We start from the raw sequence: 16426 nt of genomic DNA, 5'->3' as shown, positions 1-16426 counted from the left end.
ACTTCCTGCAGCAATGAATTCTGCAGTTTAATTAAACACTGCGAGAAAAAGTACTTCCTCTTATCAGTTTTGAATTTCCTGCCTTTTAAATCCTAGCTTGTGAAGTGAAAAAAGGGCTCGGCCTCCAGATATTTACTCAGAGCCTATGTTTCAAGGGAAGGAGCTTCTCAGGGATGCTGCTGGCCAGAGCGCGCCAGAGCAAGTGCTATTTTCCCTTCGGTTGCCTCAGTTTCCCCGCTATGAACTGACCTTTTCTGTAAACAGCTTTGACGCTTTCAGCTATAAAAAAAAAAAAAAAATGCTGTTGAGAGTCAGGCGCTCTTCTCGCTTTGGTCTGAATTTTTTATCTGCGAACCGGAATAAATGACTGTCAACATTAAACGACGGCAACCACAGCTAATCTGGCAAGGAGCCGGCTGAAACCCAGGAGCCGATGTACCTAGAGCCGGTGATTTGTTAAAACTTGTCCGCATCTCATCCGGCTCCTCTGCTTTAAAGGCGCGAACAACAAAGCCAAGCAGGGGTAGATGCCTCATGGCTTTGGGCTGGGAATATATATTTTGCCTTCCCGACTTGACTTGGGAAGTTCCTCTGTTTCTTGTGGGGTGCCTTTAGTAATTATGAATGGCTCGAAGGGAAGCAACCTGGCATAAAAAAAAAAATGCTCGTGGTACAAACAAATATGCTTTTCCACGTTGCTATTAATATCTTAGGCCTTGATCCTCCTCCAAATACTCATGCATGCGTTTAACAGTTTGCAAATGAGGAGTCCCTTTGATTCTAAAATGTAAAAGTTTGCAGAGCTGGGATTCCCAGTTATTAAAGGTGAAAGATGCTTTAAAACACAGCGCAGCAGATTTCTCAACATGCTCTGTTGGCTCTGTGGCATTTCCCTCAGCCTGGCAACAAAAGATTAATTTCCAAGTTTGGACGGGAGGTTTTTAGTACAGCAAAATTTGTTTTATCAGTTCAATTCCCTTTTTTAGACATAACTTCTAGTGGAATAAAACAGCTGTTTCTTTCAATCTGATGGTCTTCGGAGCCATCTCTTTTCCAGGGCTCCGTTTCGGGCCCTGTTTGAGCTTGCTATTCTTTATTCGCAACACCAATATTACACAGTCCGAAGGTATTGCTGCATTTGCTGCCATCTAACGGAAGAATTTAGCCTGGGCGACCTCAACTCCATATTCTCTTGCAGGCAAACAGAAACGTTTGCCGAGCGGGAGCAGGATCACACAGGAAAAGCGCCGTCTCCCGCCTGTAATCCCGGCGAATTGAGGCGAAGGGAAAAGCTGGTCTGATGGACAGCAGAGATCCGAACACAGCTGGCAACCGCTGCGGACCCCGGGAAAGGAGCCTCTTTGGGTTGCTTAAACGGAGACGATACAACTCTTATCATCAGCCAGACTTGCAAAGTGTGCTTGGATTTCTACGTGCGCTTTTAAGATAAAACAGCGAAGCAGAAATAGGGAAGATGGGACCGAACAAACCCCGCTGTTGGATACGGCAGATTTTTGAATCCGGATGCAGCTCTGACCTGAGCCGTGTAAACTCTTCCTTAGTAACGAAATTCTTCAAACTGGTCCCGCTGCTCATTCAGTAAAAACGTTTTATAGTGGAATATGATAGGGAGGCACAGCTAGCAAGAGAAACAGCCCAAGGCTTCAAAAGCAGGGAAAGAGAAAGCAGGTACAAACACACACACGGGTATGATGAGCCCTTAAGCCTCGTTTCCTTAGAAAGCTGAGCTGTAACAGAACCAGAGACATCCAGAATGAAATCCATTTTTTATAGTGTTATTAAAAAAACAAACTCTTATTGCAACTATATTTTTGTAAAGCCCTTAACAAAACAGGTCCTTGGTTTTCCTGTGGCTACTACACTCTGCTGAATATACGTTAAATAATAGTGGCAACAAAAAGCAATCTGAGCACGATTATTTCCCAAACTCTGCACATATGCATAGTCTTTAAATAAACCTGTTGAACTGCTGGGGGAGGAAGCAATACATTTCTCCCTGTAATAGTTAAAAAAACCTAAAATATAATGTTTTCATTTTTATTAGTCTGCATGGCTTTCTCTGCCAAGACACAGTTCTCTGCTGCAAGTTGTAAAGAAAGAAGAAAAAACTAGTACTTCAGAAAGAAGCTGTATCATTTTCAAAGGGCTGGCTGTAGGAGCTTGCGTTTTCCCTGCCTGTCCTGAGATTTGGGCAATGAAGTGGACACTCGGAAGCATTTGTCGGATCATATATCCAATGAGCTCATCACCTCAGTGCTCTTTCTATAATCCTGGACCTTTCCCCCCTCTTTTTAATGTATTTTGAACAAAGTTTTTAGCAGCTTTCTGTTGAGACCCGTTACTGCTCACTGGCATGGTGAACCATGAAAGAGGAAAAACTAGCTTTACCTTGCCTAACGGGACAGTTTTGCAGAGCACGTTTAGGATATACCGCGTATTTTGCTGTTCCAGATCAAACACTAGCAGACTGTAAAGCTAGAGAGAAAGTCGCTGCTGCATGGTAGCACAAACAGTCCTAAAAACCTCTTGATTCATACACTGGCCTTCTGGTATTTCTTTCTTTTATTTGCAGACTGATTTTTCCCGCCTGCTTGGTCCGACGCTGCTCTAGGAGCTCAAGATCTAGCTGGGTTCCTTTTCTGCCTCTTTCCTTAGCCAGGTTTCAGTCTCCAAATCCAAGTGGTAAAGTTTCCCGATAAGTATTTTGGAGCGCTTCGGTACTCTGGGGCCGGACGAATCGAAGCTGATTACAAGGGAAGGAGACAGATGACAGCCTGCTCCTTCCCGACGGCTCCTGCTCTGAGCAACGGGGAGCGAGCAGGCAGGTCGGACGCATGGGGAGCAGAGCCGGTGTCCGTGGGGAGCAGAGCTGGTGCCCGAGGGCTGTTTTTATGCTTTTCTGGCTGTCGCTGCAGTTTCGGATCAAAACAGGGAACCAGCCACCATCAGCAGCAGCCCCTTTTCTTCCGAGCTGGCTTTGGTTCCTCTTCTACCTTGGTTTTCAGTCGATCTTCACGGATTTTGAGTAACCTGGTAGGACAAGAGGCAAATTAAGCTTGTTACTTTTCCCCATGTTTTGCGTTTCTGTTCTGACAAATGTTGGTAAAGGAGGCTCTGAGCTTTCCAGCGAGAGCTGCGGACTCGGCTGAAAATACCAGCCTAAATTGAGTCATGGGCAGAATCGATGTCAATTGACCCAGGGAGAAATCTGCAGCATCCTGAGAGCTGGGGCGAGGGCTGGAAGCGACTCCAAGCAGAGCAAGCGAACCCATCTAGTACGCCGATCTCTGATTTACTGCTTCCCACCAGGCATCTGCCTCATCAGTGCTGAACTCCCAGATGAGGAGAAGTAATTTCAGTGCTTAAAGCCGTCTTAATTCTTTAGATCATGCTAATCCCTGAGCCGAGGGAAGCAGAAAGGACCGGCAGCATCTGGAAGTGACACTGGAAGTTTTTACTGGAGGGGTCCGACGTTTAAATGGATCTGCTCCGTCGGGATTTATTCCCCATCTCACTTTCTAATGTGTCTCATAGGAACATAAATACGCCAGTGAGGGTTTTTAGCTCCTTGCTGCAATGCTGAATATTCAGGCCACATCTTACAGCATACCCTGGCCCTTCACTGCCTATTAATTTCAGGGCAGCTGGGCAAAATCCAAGTGTTTGGCTCACCTGATTAAGCTGACCATGGACTCGGAGACATTGTGGCCCGAGGCAGCACTGCATTCATAAAACGTGAGCTGATGCTCCTGGAAGACAAAAATGCCAACTAGAAATGCACTTCTATTGCATTTGCTTGGAATAGTTTCATAGACATGGGGGTAAATATCCAAGGAAAAGTCATGGTCAGGTAGAAACACAAGGACCAGAGGGCCTCACAGATTCAAGGAAACAAGTAACTGAATAATTATTGATTTACAGGAATGCGAAGGATGAAATCCAGCTCTTCTCATAGCTACGACACCAATATTTAATATTGAGGAAAAGACAGACGCTACAGACAGAAGCAGATGTGATGCAGTCTGGTTAGAGAACTGAATGTGGAGATGATAACTAGATGTTCCCAGGTCTTTCAAGCTTTGCCGGTAACTAGTTTGTGAAAAAAGCATCTAGCCTCTCTGTCCCGGTGTTTCCATATGTAAAACGGCTCAGTTGATACTGGCCCAAATCCCAAACTGTTGATATGAATCAGCCTTTGGGCAACAAGGGGGTAAGGACGGCAAGATAGATTCTGCGGTCCCTTTCCTGGCCACCGGTGAACAGAAGATGAGTTAAGGGCTTTCGACTTTCCTCTAGGTCCTCAGGCAGGTAGGAGCCGGTGGCATCCATCCTTTCAGCTGTCCTTGCTTAACTTTGGTCACATTCAGCTAACGGTGAAGCTGGAGCGATCGTCGTGCCTTCGCAGGGCTGTGCACCTACCTGAGCCAAGCGCTCCCCTTCCTTCGTAGGGACCCGTCTCTCTGCAGCGCAGTCGGTTTTGTTCCCCAGGAGCAGAATAGCGACTCCGTCTTCTGCTCCTTCCTGTGCAGTTAAAGGGGGGAGAAGCAGGGTTGCATCTAGATCTTCTCTGAAGCATGGCCAGACACACTGTGTAAACACATCTTAGAGCACCATCAAGGGTACCCATGGATTTGGGCTGATAACGAAACCTTAAATGCTGTTAACCTAGTTCAAGAACTTAAGAAAAGGTTTTTTTGTTTGTTTTTTTTTTCCTTAAATCACCTCTCTTGGTCTCTTAAATAGTACAGAGAACTGGACAAGTTATGCCTATAGTGGACTCACTTTGTATTTGACTTTGTGATATCCTTCAGAAGATGATCCAGCTATGATTTAAGGACCCTGAGCAAAGCGACAACCTATTTTGTTCCAGTATTTTTAAACACTAGCTTTATAATTCACTGAAAATCTCTGATGAGAAGCTTTTATAGGACACCAGTTACCTCCCGTTTCCCACTATTTAAAATGGACTATTCTTGATTTTAGAAATGGTTTTGAAAACACTTTCAAGATTTTTCATTGCTCCATGCCAGTTTTCAGTTAAAAAAAATAGTTGATAATCATCATGGTGCTGTTAGCAACAGATAATACCTGGAAACATTGCAAAACTGCAAAAAATGTTGGCATTTGAATTTTTAAAATCCTCGAAGAAAAGTGATTTTTCTAATGAAAGCAAAGCCGAATGCCCTCAGACGTCAGGACCTGACCCAGCGCTGGAAGTCAAGTCAGTGAATTGCTGATCTCGGAGTCACTGGGCGTTTCCAAGCCACGGGGGCAGGACCGAGGATTTCCCAATTCACCCACCTGGATACAGCTCAGCCAGTAGCGCACGTCCGCAAAGGAATATTCCGACGTGATATCGTACATCAGCACGACGCCGTCTGCTTTCCGGAAAAACTGCTTGGTGATGCTGTGGTACCTGCGTACATTTTAAATGGTCACCAGCGTGGAGTAAGAAGGTTTCACGTGGAAATACACGTGTACAAAAATGGCAGAAACTTGCTTGGGTGAAGGCTGAAAAGCAGTATCTTCCGGAGCTTGACAGGTGTTTTACTTAGGCATGCATATAAATACTGAACTTGAAAATACCTCTCTAAAGGCATGTGTGCACACACGTGAGGACATTAAAGATCAACATCTGTCCTCTCGGAAATCAGCAGGGATTTATCTGAAATTCAGGGAGACACCAGATTTTGCTCCTATATTGATGAAGGAGGCCATAGAGACAGCCTGAGTACTTATTTTTATCTTCATTACTTCCTTTATTCTTCTTTATCTCATCTCATGCTTATTTGGAGGCCCTCCTTAAACAACGCTGCTTTGCTTAGCCAAGCCAAGAACATTTATTTCCACTAAGCTACCAAAAAATCCCGGTTGCTTCCCTGCAGCACGCAGCACAGCGCCTTACCTTTCTTGCCCAGCCGAGTCCCACAGGCGGAGAGCAAAGAGTTTGTCGTCCACGACAAGGTTTTTGATCTGGTAATCCAGCCCTAGGACACACCCAACAGGAACATTTCGATGTTGTAGGGTTCAGCCCTGAGATATAGGATGGGTGCAGCAACCACACGGTGCAAGTGTGGCAGCAGCTGATCCCTCAAGCTTTTGGATCTCTGATGGCCAGATTTTGGAAAGGTCTCTAACTTCAGGCTAAGTAAAAGCAGGTTGGTTAAGAGAGGAGCACAGAGCTGAAAGGCAGAGAGGAGCGAAAAAACACTAGGGCCTTTGGCTGTGAAACAAGCCCTGCTTAAATCACATCAGTACTAATTCTCTGGAGAGCATTAGGAGGACCCAGGTGAGCCTAGGAGTGAGCATCCAGGTGCGTTAGGTTGGTGCTCCTGTTTAGTCCTAGGTGACACTTGGGCTCACATGCCAAATGTGAGCTGTGCCGTGCATGTAATGACTGCCTGCAGGTTGTGTTGTGCCCCGACTGCAATGAACAATGAGTTATTGGGAATTTAAATTGATTCTTATCTTGTTTCTAAGGGTAAAGGCTGAGGGGTGGAGACGAGGGAACTGTGACGGTTATCTGAGCAAGGGCCGAGCCGTGCTGGAGAAGAGCTGAAGGAAGCCTACCTACTGTAGCGGTGAGGTGCGGGTTGAAGGAGTTGGCATGTAACCGGTACAGAAATGACGTCTTGCCCACGTGGGAGTCCCCGACAAATAGCACGTTGTAGAGGTGGTCTGGATCAGTCCAGGTTTCAGCAGAGCCTCTTGGGGCAGTTCCTGCCCCGTCAGCCGACGCAGCCCCTGGGTCTTCTGGGCTGGGCTTTGCTTCCTGACTTGTTTTCAGCCCGATGTCTTGCTTCCCATCCCATTGACCAACATCCAGACCATTTCTCGGTTCTTCTGAGAGCCGCCCTGGAGGCTGCACCCCACTGTTGGCTACGTCCCTCAGCAGACTATCTCCGAGGAGTGTCCCCGCCAGATCGCTCCCTGCGTGCTCCTTGCGTCGGACACTTGCGTAAAGGGTAGACCCTGGTGGCACCTCCTCTTTTGGAGGCTCAGCACGCTCAGCAGCTATCTGCTCCGTTTCCATCACCCACAGCGGCTTCTCCTTTGGCAGCAGCTGCTCGGGAGCAACATCTGGCCTCACCTTATCTGCCTGTGTTGAGACCTGCTCCTGTCCCGAAACGCCTAGCCGTTGCAGATCTGGAACGAGAACGTCCTCTTGCATCAGTGTTTCCTGCTTTCGCCCCCTGATTGGTAACGGCACCTCTGAAACTGGTGAGGCCAGTGTGGCTGCACCAGCATCACGGCCCTGCTTTAGTTGTAAACCCTCAGTTTGGGCTAAAAACCTCTCGTCTGCCTCGAGGCCCACTCCCTGCACCACTTCTAGATCTTGGGCTACATCCAGAGGCCTCACCTCTGCGTCAGTCCTCTCTCCCTGCAGCGTTTCTACTCCGTGGATCTTGAACGAGCAGAGAGCTGGATCGGTGCTCTCCCCTAGCATCGCTTCTTTAGGCTGCTCTAGCACATCTGTGCTAGCCTTGTCCCCCTGCATTACTTCTGCCTTAGGAGTCTCCAGTGAATACACTTCTAGTTCAGCACTTTTTCCCCGTGTTTTTTCCCCATTCAAAGCCCCCAGAGCTTGGAGCAAAAATTCTGGGTGAATCATCTCGGCCTGAACGACTTCTAGTTTCCGAGCCCCCTCCTCAGGTCGTGAACATGCATCAACCCTCTCTCCCTGGGTTCTCTCTAGTGTCTGGCTTTCCTCCAGGATCTGCCCGTCTGCCCTAGCGAACGCTCCCAGCATTACTTCCAGATCAGGAGTCTCAGCATCGGTGGTGGCCTTGTCATGGGGCTGAACAACTTGTGTTGCAGCCTCAGCCAGGGGCTGCACTTTTGTATCGGCCGCTGCATCTGGGACATCTCCCTTGGGAACCACACGTGCTTCCAAAGCAACCATCTGTCCTGGCATCCCTTCCTGCGTCTGCACTGCACCCAGCGGTCCCAGATCTGCCACCATGCTCTCGCTCAGGGTGAATTTGGGCTCCTCGGCCTCTGCGAGCGGCAGCACCTCCACGTCAGGGCTCAGAGCCTCCCGTGCTCCCAGGCTTTCAGCCTCCTCGAGTGGCTGTGGACCTGCAGCAGCCCCCTCTCCCGGCCCCACTCCAACCCCGAGTGGATCTGGAGAGCCGGCCTCGCTCAGGGGCTGCAGCTCTGCCTGCGCGCTCTCGCCCGGGGTGAATTCGAGCTCCTCAGCCTCTGCGAGTGACTGCGCGCTTGCATCACTGCTCCGGCCCTCCAGTCCCCCTGCGCTGTTGGCCTCCTCCACTGGTTGCACATCTGCAGCAGCCCTGACTCCCACCCCGCATGGATCAGAGTCTGGCTCACGCGGAAGCACCCGCTCGCCCTCTCCAAGCCCCCCGTGCACAGCCTCCTCCTGCGGTGGGGTGGCTGCACGACCCTCTGCTCCCTCCAGGCTTTCTGCACTGGGAACCCCCCACAGACGCGCTTCTGTCTCAACCTCCAACGCCTCCACGATTTCCAGGCCCCGAGCCATAACGGGGAGCAGCACATCTGGACCTGAGCTCCCCACGAGGGTTTCTACTGGGGAAGGGCTCTCAAAGTGCACAGAAGCAGCAGCAGCAGCAGCACTTCCCTCCTGCAGCCCTAATTTGGCTTTATCAGCCTCATCTGGAGGTTGCACATGCGGAACCACGATCCCTCCCTGCTTCGTATCTGGAGAGCCGGCCTCACTCAGGGGCTGCAGCTCTGCCTGCGCGCTCTCGCCCGGGGTGAATTCGAGCTCCTCAGCCTCTGCGAGTGACTGCATGCTTGCATCGCTGCTCCGGCCCTCCAGTCCCCCTGCGCTGTTGGCCTCCTCCCCTGGTTGCACATCTGCCCCAGCTCCCTCCTCCTGCATCACGTCGAGCGGCTCAGCCTCAGGGGGCTGCAGAGCCGGACCCGTGCTCCCTCCCTGCGCCACGTCTAGCTGCTCAGCTTCATCCCCAGGCTGCAGCCCAGCATCGCCTCTCCCTCCTAGCACTGCATCGCCCGCCGCAGACTCACCGCTGGGCTGCAGCTCTGCCTCCGCGCTCCGGGCTACCTCTCCTTCCGCAGCCTCGGCCGAGGGCTGCATCGCTGCGTCGCTGCTCTCCCCTTGCTTCACCTCTTGCACCTGAGCTTGGGCGAGAGGCCTGCCTGCGTCTAAGACGTGTCCCTGCGTTGCTCCCGGCGTCCGAGCCTCGGAGGGCCACGCAGCACCCTCGGCGGGTGCTAACTGCGGGGTCTGGGACACATCCAGCCCGTCTGCATCTCCGCTCCCTGCCTGCCCGGCTTCCACGGCTCGTCCCGCAGCCGGCGGCTGCAAACCTGCACCCGCGCTTTCTCCCGGCACTACTCCTGCTCTCCCGGCCTCTCCCAGGGACTGCACCTCTGGATCGAGGTGCTCTCCCAGCTCTAGTTCGAGTTTCTCGGAGCGCCACACACACGAGTCAGCCCCATCCCCTAGCTCCGCACCTTCGCTCGCAGGCTGCATGCGCTCTCCCTGCGCCGCGTCTCCTGCTGGGGCTGCAACCTCTGCGGTGAAACGTCCTCCCAGGGCTAGCTCTAGCTCCTGTGGCTCGACTGGCCCCGGATCTGCCTCCGAATTTTCTCCCTGGGTTAAGGCTGCTTTCTCAGCGTCTCCTGGGGGCTGCGCGGCTTCCCGACCTGTTTTTTCCTGCGTTAATCCTGCTTCCTCTACCTCCGCCTGCGCTCCTGCCTCCGCGCTTTCTCCCTGTGCTCCTTGCAAACCCTCAGCCTCCTCCAGCATCTGCTCCGCCGTAGCAGTGCCCTGTCCCTGCACGAAAAATATCCTCCGAGGGTCCTCCGGGCCCTGCCCTGCTCTCCCGGGATTCTCGCCCTGCTCTCCACCCCGCTCCTGAGCCGTGCGGTGCCCGGCGCTCTCAGACGCACCGGCCGGTGTCACGTCCCGAGCACCGAGTGCGGCTTGGGCTGGTCCCTCTTGCAGAAGGTCTCCTTGCAACGGCTCTCGACCGTGGAGGCTGGCGAGGGTCTCCTGCGGGGCTCCGGGGGCTGCGCTGTGCGTGGTAGCGTCCTCCCGCAGGCGAAGGGGAACGTCTCCCGCTGGCACGGGGTCACCTGGGCCTTGCGACTTCTGCTCTTTGCTCAGAGCCGCTATTGCATCATTCATTTCTCTTAGCAAAGAGCTTTGGTCAGAAAACCGTTCCTCTTTCAGAAATTCTGGGAAGGGATCCTCTTCTATAGAGATCACTCTGGGCAGCGGTCCCGAAATGGTTATTTCTGCCGGCACCTTTTCCCAAACTCTGGAAATAGCAGAGCGCAGGGTATAATCACAGCCATCCCGCAGCTCCCCCCAGCCCATGCCAGGACAGCCTGAGCTGCAATCCCCTCCCAGGTCTGTCCTCCACAAACCCATCCGATCCCTTTGCAAGCCCACTTGTATTTATCCTCTATATGCACTAGAAGTTCATACAGGCAGCGACCGGGGATGGAGGAAATAGGAGCACGCTCGATGTGCTGAATAAACTTGGCAAGCTGTGCTCGAGCTGCCGCGTAAGCGGGGGGCAGAGCTGGCGCCTTCACGCAGCGCGAGACGCGAGCGTGTTTCCTCCCGGGCTCTGCTATCTGCATTAGGGAGATGGAAAGACCAAGCTCGCTCCGGCAGGAGATGAGCACCCGATCCAAGGGGAGCGGATGCTGTGGAGGTGATCTAAGCACTGAGACGAGAGACGGGTGGGTGGGAGAGGAGGCAGCGATAGCAGAGGTAAATGCAGTGATTTGCCTGGAGGTGCTGGTGGGGATTCGGGTGCTCAGCATCAGCTCCCAGGCCTCTAGGGCATGAGCTGAAGAAGCAGCTATTGCCCAGCGACGGTGGTACCTATTACCCTCCGTGGGGCTTCCCTAGGAAAAGACACTGCTCCGAATATCAAGCCTGTTGGAGAAGGATGACCTCCCTAGGCTGCCTGGCGCTGGATAAAACCCATCCGGGGACCAGCCGCCCTGCAGCATCCCCGGGCTTTGCACCGCACCAGAGCCCCAAAGCCGCCGCGGCAAGGCCAGAAGGTGAACGAGGCTTCTCGGCCCCCTCCGTCTAAGCACGACCGGCGCCCTGAGGCCCCCTTACACGTGGTGGCCGCTCTTCGGTGGCCGCTCGCCGCTCTGGGATCCGAAGCTGATCCGCATCTCAGAGCGGTACTTCTCGCTCTTCTCCGGACTCATCTGCCGCGCGAGAAAAAAGGGATGGTGGAGAGAGCGTGTCGACACGCGGCGCTGCTTGCCTTTCCCCCAGGCGTCGAAGCAGCTATCCAGACCTATCGGCACGAAATTTTGGGGGTGCCAGCCCCGATACGCTGCTCCCCGCTCCCTTCTCGAGCCCCTCCGCGGGCCCCGCTCCCTCGGGCTGCCGGCAGTCCCTGCCCGACCAGCGCGCCGACACGTGCGCACGCGTCCCCCCTCGCTGCCCCGCTCAAGTACCTGCGGGGATGGTGGCATCTCGCTGGGCAGCTCTGCCGTGGGTCCGTCCCTGCAAAGACGCGGCGCAGGGGTAAAAAAGAGCAACAGGGCCACAGGACGCCCCCCCTCCCCGCTGCCTCCGTCCCGGCGCCGGGGTCACCCCGCCCCGAGATCGCTCCACTTCCCGCAGCGAAGGAAGGGCTGAGACCCGACAAACTCGTTTCTCGCCCGCTGCAGCCGCCAGGAGGAAAGGGAGGGTGCCGACGACCCCTCGGCTCCTCACCCGGCTCCGGGCGCCGCGGCGGCCCTGGCGTCCCGCAGGCGGCCCTGGGTCTCGCGGAGCTGCAGGTGGATGCGCTGCAGCCGCTCCTCCAGCTCCCGGTTGCTCTGCTCCAGCCGCCGGTTCTCGGTGCTGGTGGCCTCCCGGGTGCTGCGCAGGCTGCGGCACCACGTCTCCAGCTGCAGCAGGGGAGGGGAGGATCGCGCGGGCCCCGCGAGCCGGCGGCCGGCTCCGGGGAGACACCGTGCCGAAACCCATCGCCTCAACCCCTCTAGCCCTGGGGCGGCGTTTCCCGCGGGGCGGGGACGGGACGTGTGCGCACACCTCTCCGCCGGACAAACCAGGCCTTTCCGCACCTGCAAGGGCCTGAGCCCTGCTAGGGACTCGTGCCGATATAAAACACCCCCGTTCCAAGCCCTTTCCCCTCCTGCGAGGCTTTGCCAGCGCAGCGGAAAGGCAGGTTTCGCCAGCAGTTTGCCCCGAAGACTTCTGCAGCCTCCGCGTGGGATGCTCCCGGCGGGATGAGCGCCCCACGCTGCACACGCACGTCCGTCCGTCCCGTTCGGCAACCGGCGCAGGCGGCGCCCGCTGCCTGGGCTTGTCCGCCGCGCTCGAGTCGTGCCGAAGCTCACGGGGCCGCGGCAGCCGTTGTCCCGGCTCCGCCGCCCGCGAGGTCCCCACGGCGGCCGGCTCACCTCCGTCTGCGCCGAGACCAGGCGCTGCACTTCGCTCTCCCGGGCGTCCAGCGCTCGCCACAGCTCCGTGCTGTGCTGGTGGCTCCGGGCCTCGCTCTGCGGTCACAGCCAAGCTGTTAACGCCGGGAGCCGCAAACCGGGGGCGAGGGAAGGGGGGGAGATCTCCCAGAGTGGGGACAAGTTCAGAGCAGGCGAGATGGAGATGCACCAGGATGATCTACACAGCTTTGGTCCTCTTAGAGGTGGGAAGATGTTCGGTGGCCTCCTGGAGCCGCCCCAGCTCAGCACTTGGGTGACATTTGGGAAACTGAGAGCCTGCAGCAGTGACAGACCTAGCTATGGGTCCCTGGGACAGGGAGGGAGCAGGGGGCCTTGGAGATGCTGGGTTTTGGGTGACCCTGTGGGTGCAGCGTTGTCCCAGGGGGAGAGGAGCAGCTGGGGGGAAGGGTTGGTGACCCACCTCCTGCTCCAGCTGCTGCATCTCCTGGCGCATCTGCTGCTCCAGGGCCTCGCAGAGCTGCTGCACCTCCCTGTTGTGCTCAGCCACGCGCCTGCCAGGGGACAGCGGAGTGATGGGGGTCAGTCCCCGTCACGGCAGGCACGGGAACAGGCCCGCGGCACCCACGGGAGCTGCCGCTGCGGCCGGAGGGCGTTCGCCCAGCGAGGATGTGTCCGTCCGGCCTGAATCCGGCACTCCCGCTGTCCCGTGCGTGACTGTAGAGGGAGCCCAACCCCAAACAGCAGCACCAGATGAAACCTCCAGCCCCTGACGGCGATGCTAAAAGCAGCCGGATTCCTCCCTCGTTGGATTCATTTCTGCGGTTAGGGTGAGCGGAGGGCCGTGGCCCGTCCTTCCTGTCCCCGTCCCTCTCCGCAGCCCTGGCTCACTTGTTCAGGATGACTTCCAAGGCCTCCTTCTCGCTCTTGGCTTCTTGGATGCGGCGCCTCATCTTGGCCAAAAAGTCCTCCAGGTTGCCCAGCAGCTGGGGCTCGTCCTGCCGCAGCTTCACCCAGAGCTGCCAGATCTCCTGGCTGCAAAGGGAGAGGCGTTTCGGGGCGAGCGCCTGCCGGACCCCCTCGGTGGGAGCATCCCCCCGGACCTGACCCGGGTCCGGGGTCCCGGTTGGATCAGCCCATGCCATTGGGGTCTGGGTCCTGCAGGACCCTGCTCCCGTGCTTGGGGCAAAAGTGGCTCCAAGCCATTTCCGGGCTTGTTGCCCAAATAGGGACCCGATTTGGCGAGGCTCCTGCCCTCCCCCAGCCGTCACCCCGTCCCACCGGACACCCGCGGGCGCTCCGCGGGCTCTTTACTCTGCAAAGCTGTTGTCCGTGCCCAGCTGGTCCACGAAGGCGGCAAAGCGCTTCCGCTCCTCGCTGTCCGCCTCCTCCAACGAGGGGCCGCCGGGGGCCAAGCGGTCCCTGCGGGAGGCCGTTTTCCGCCTGCGGTGGTCGCGGGTGGCCCGCTGTGAGCTCAGGAACTGCCCTGCCACGGGACGGCCGAAACCTGTCAGCGCCGGGAGCCCGTGGCTCCGACGCTTCCCGGCCCGGCCGCGGCTCCAGGGCCGGACGGCGGCACTTACGGAGCCCGGCGGCGAGCTCCTCAGCGGTTAAGCGCCCGTTGCCGTCGGTGTCCAGCCCGTCGAAGACGAGCTCCAGCTCCTCGCCGCTGCACGGGAAATCCTCCATCCGCAATTCCTAAGGGCGAGGGGGGTTAGGGGCCAGCGGCCACCGCGGGCGGCCCCACGCCGGGAGCATCCCGGCTGCCTACCTGCAAGTCGGCGCGGGTGACGAACCCCTTCTGCTCCCGGTCGCACGCCCGGAAGAAGTCCTGCACCTTCTGCGCCACGTCGGCCGCCCACGGCGATTCCTCCTCGGGGCCGGGGACTGATGACGATGCCGCCGCCACCGCGGTGGCATCGTCGCCGCCGCCGGATGCCTCGCGCAGCTGCTTGCGCCGGCTGGAGCCCAGCCGCCGGCCCTTGGCGCCCGCCCGGCGCTCGGCCATGGCTCGCCCTGCCGCGGAGGGGGGCGGAAAAAGCGGTGGGTCGCCCGCCGCCGCCCCGGGGCTCGGCGAGATTTGGCGATGCCGCCCTGCTTTCGCGGCGCTTCCCGGCCGGAGAAACGCCGGGGCTTCCTCCCTGCCGCCGGTCCCCGCGGGGGTGAGGAAGCGCCGGTGTCTTTAACGCGTTCAGCCTTTCCTTTTGCACCAGCGGTTCGGCCGGGGGGTGCACAGGAAATGCGTGAACATGCCAAAAAAAAAAAGAAAAGAAAAGAAAATCCCTTTCCCCTCTGCCTCGAAGCACGACACCCACGAGACAGCGCCGAGTCGCCCAGCATCTGGCAGACCCCAAAGCCGGCGGTGAAAATCGGGTGCCTTTTCTCGGCAGGGGAGCCGGGATTAGAACCAGCGACCCCAGCGCCTGCCCTGGCCAAGCACCCGGCCGCAGGACCACGGCAGCGCAGTGGGGGTCCCCGCTGCCTCTCCCAGCCCCCCAAAAACGGCACCCGCCGCCGCGAGAGAGCCCCCAGCTCACTGCCGCTGAGCGAAACGCCTTTTTCCCCCTTATTTCTCTTTTTTTTTAGGTGCTACCTGAACTATCCCCGGACGTGAAAGATTCGGCCCACCCGCACGGCTCGGCGGCCTCGAGCGCTGCAGAGCACCAAAGCCGTCGCTTACCTTCCCCGAGCGCCCCGGGGGGGAACCTCAGTTTCGGGGCCGGGCGCGCGGCGCGGCTCGCCGGCAGGTCGGGCGCGCGCGGAGGGCGATGCTGCCGCGCGCCGACATCTCCTCTCCCGCTCGCTCTCTCTTACCCAAGGCAGCTTTCCGCTTTCGGGTTACGCTCAACCGCCTGCGCTTCCTGTTTGCCGCTCGGCGACCCGAGGCCGCTCCGAGAGCGGCTGCTCCGGGTGGCTAATGCAAGGTGATAGCAGAGAAGGAGCAAAGCTGCAAAATCCCCCTTAGGCCCAGGACTGGGAGAAATCCCCCTTCCGCATCCCTTGCGCTGAAGTTTCCAATGCACCTTGCCTGAATTGCTAAACTGGTTTAAGCCCGGTGCAAACGCAGCCGGCTGGGCTGCCCGCTGACTTCCACTATTCCCGTTTGCAATGGGATGGGGAAACAGGTTTGGTTTTGCTCCGTTTTTTCTAACCGCAAAGTGGGAAGAGATCCCAAGCAAACGCTTAAAGGATAGCAAGGGCAACGCCAAAACATTATCTTTAGGTCACAACTAGCATTAACGGCCGCCAGCACCGCAGAGCACAGCGTAGACGGGAGCCAAGGCTGTGCAACCACTTGGATACGACTTTCCAGACCCTGGGTGCTGCCGTCACTCGCAGGCCGGGGAAAACCTTCGTGGCACCGAGCCATGCTCAGCCCCAGCTGACCACCCCAGAGCCGCGGCGTTTTATGGGCTCTGCTCTTGTGGAAGCTGCCGTGTTGGGCTGAGCCCCTGGAGCTGGCTCAGATCCATGCGAAAAGGCAGGAGCCGCCCAGGAACCGGCTGCACAGGTTCCCTGCCCCGGTGCACCTGCAGACCCAGCCGGCCCAGCCCTGCTCATTAGCACTTTAACCTTAATGAAGCAGCAGCTGACTCAGGTGCAATTGCTCCATTTGCAGGCCAGGTTCAGGGCTCACCTGTTTCAGGCACCACGGCTCCTCCCCAAGCAAAGCTGGCGCCTGTTAGGCTGGACTGAAATCCCGCTCCGATCCCCCACAGCCAAATAGCCCCCCCAGGGAAGGACCTGCCCCATGTCAGGGAGAGCCCAGAGCAAACCCTTACCCATCTCTCAGGGCTAGGGTCTCTCTTGGGAGCCTGGAAAGCAAATCCAGGCACGAAACTCCCTTTCCCCATGGAGGACCAGAGCTGCACAAGCCAGGGTGAGGGGAGTATCCATCTCCTGCTTTAACTTCCTCAGTCCCTGCTCCTGGCAAACCCCAGGGGAGCAGCCGGCAGCAGCCAAGGGGGGAGGAAGGACTGCCAGAAGAGGAGGGATTGAACAGGCTAAATCCGTA

At 56.9% G+C, this 16426-nt stretch overlaps 1 protein-coding gene across 1 annotated transcript; it reads right to left on the bottom strand.

Annotated features, from left to right (window-relative positions):
• Window positions 1–2312: 2312 nt before the first annotated feature.
• RAB44 (RAB44, member RAS oncogene family) lies at window positions 2313–14419 on the bottom strand. The gene is made up of 16 exons (XM_067310432.1): window positions 14159–14419; window positions 13995–14094; window positions 13726–13897; window positions 13303–13446; window positions 12875–12965; window positions 12415–12510; window positions 11723–11898; window positions 11461–11509; window positions 11111–11205; window positions 9031–10289; window positions 6592–7167; window positions 5927–6008; window positions 5323–5437; window positions 4441–4542; window positions 3694–3770; window positions 2313–3051 (listed from the first exon to the last, which is right to left on the bottom strand). The coding sequence occupies exons 1-16, from the start codon at window positions 14417–14419 to the stop codon at window positions 2967–2969; spliced, it is 3480 nt and encodes a 1159-aa protein (XP_067166533.1). The 3' UTR covers window positions 2313–2966.
• Between the last annotated feature and the right edge of the window lie 2007 nt (window positions 14420–16426).

Source organism: Apteryx mantelli, chromosome 25 (assembly GCF_036417845.1).
Source record: "Apteryx mantelli isolate bAptMan1 chromosome 25, bAptMan1.hap1, whole genome shotgun sequence".
Taxonomy (NCBI): domain Eukaryota; kingdom Metazoa; phylum Chordata; class Aves; order Apterygiformes; family Apterygidae; genus Apteryx; species Apteryx mantelli.
This window is presented reverse-complemented; position numbering and strand designations above follow the sequence as displayed.

Bases quoted from the DNA above. Each gene is read 5' to 3' on its own strand.
- RAB44 (XM_067310432.1), bottom strand. From the start codon at position 14,419: ATGGCCGAGCGCCGGGCGGGCGCCAAGGGCCGGCGGCTGGGCTCCAGC. The intron at 11,206-11,460 runs GTACTTGAGCGG...CTCGCGCGGCAG, and splicing joins AGATGCCACCATCCCCGCAG to ATGAGTCCGGAGAAGAGCGA. The intron at 7,168-9,030 runs GTGAGTCTGCGG...TTCTCGTTCCAG, and splicing joins GGCAGAGCTGCAGCCCAGCG to ATCTGCAACGGCTAGGCGTT.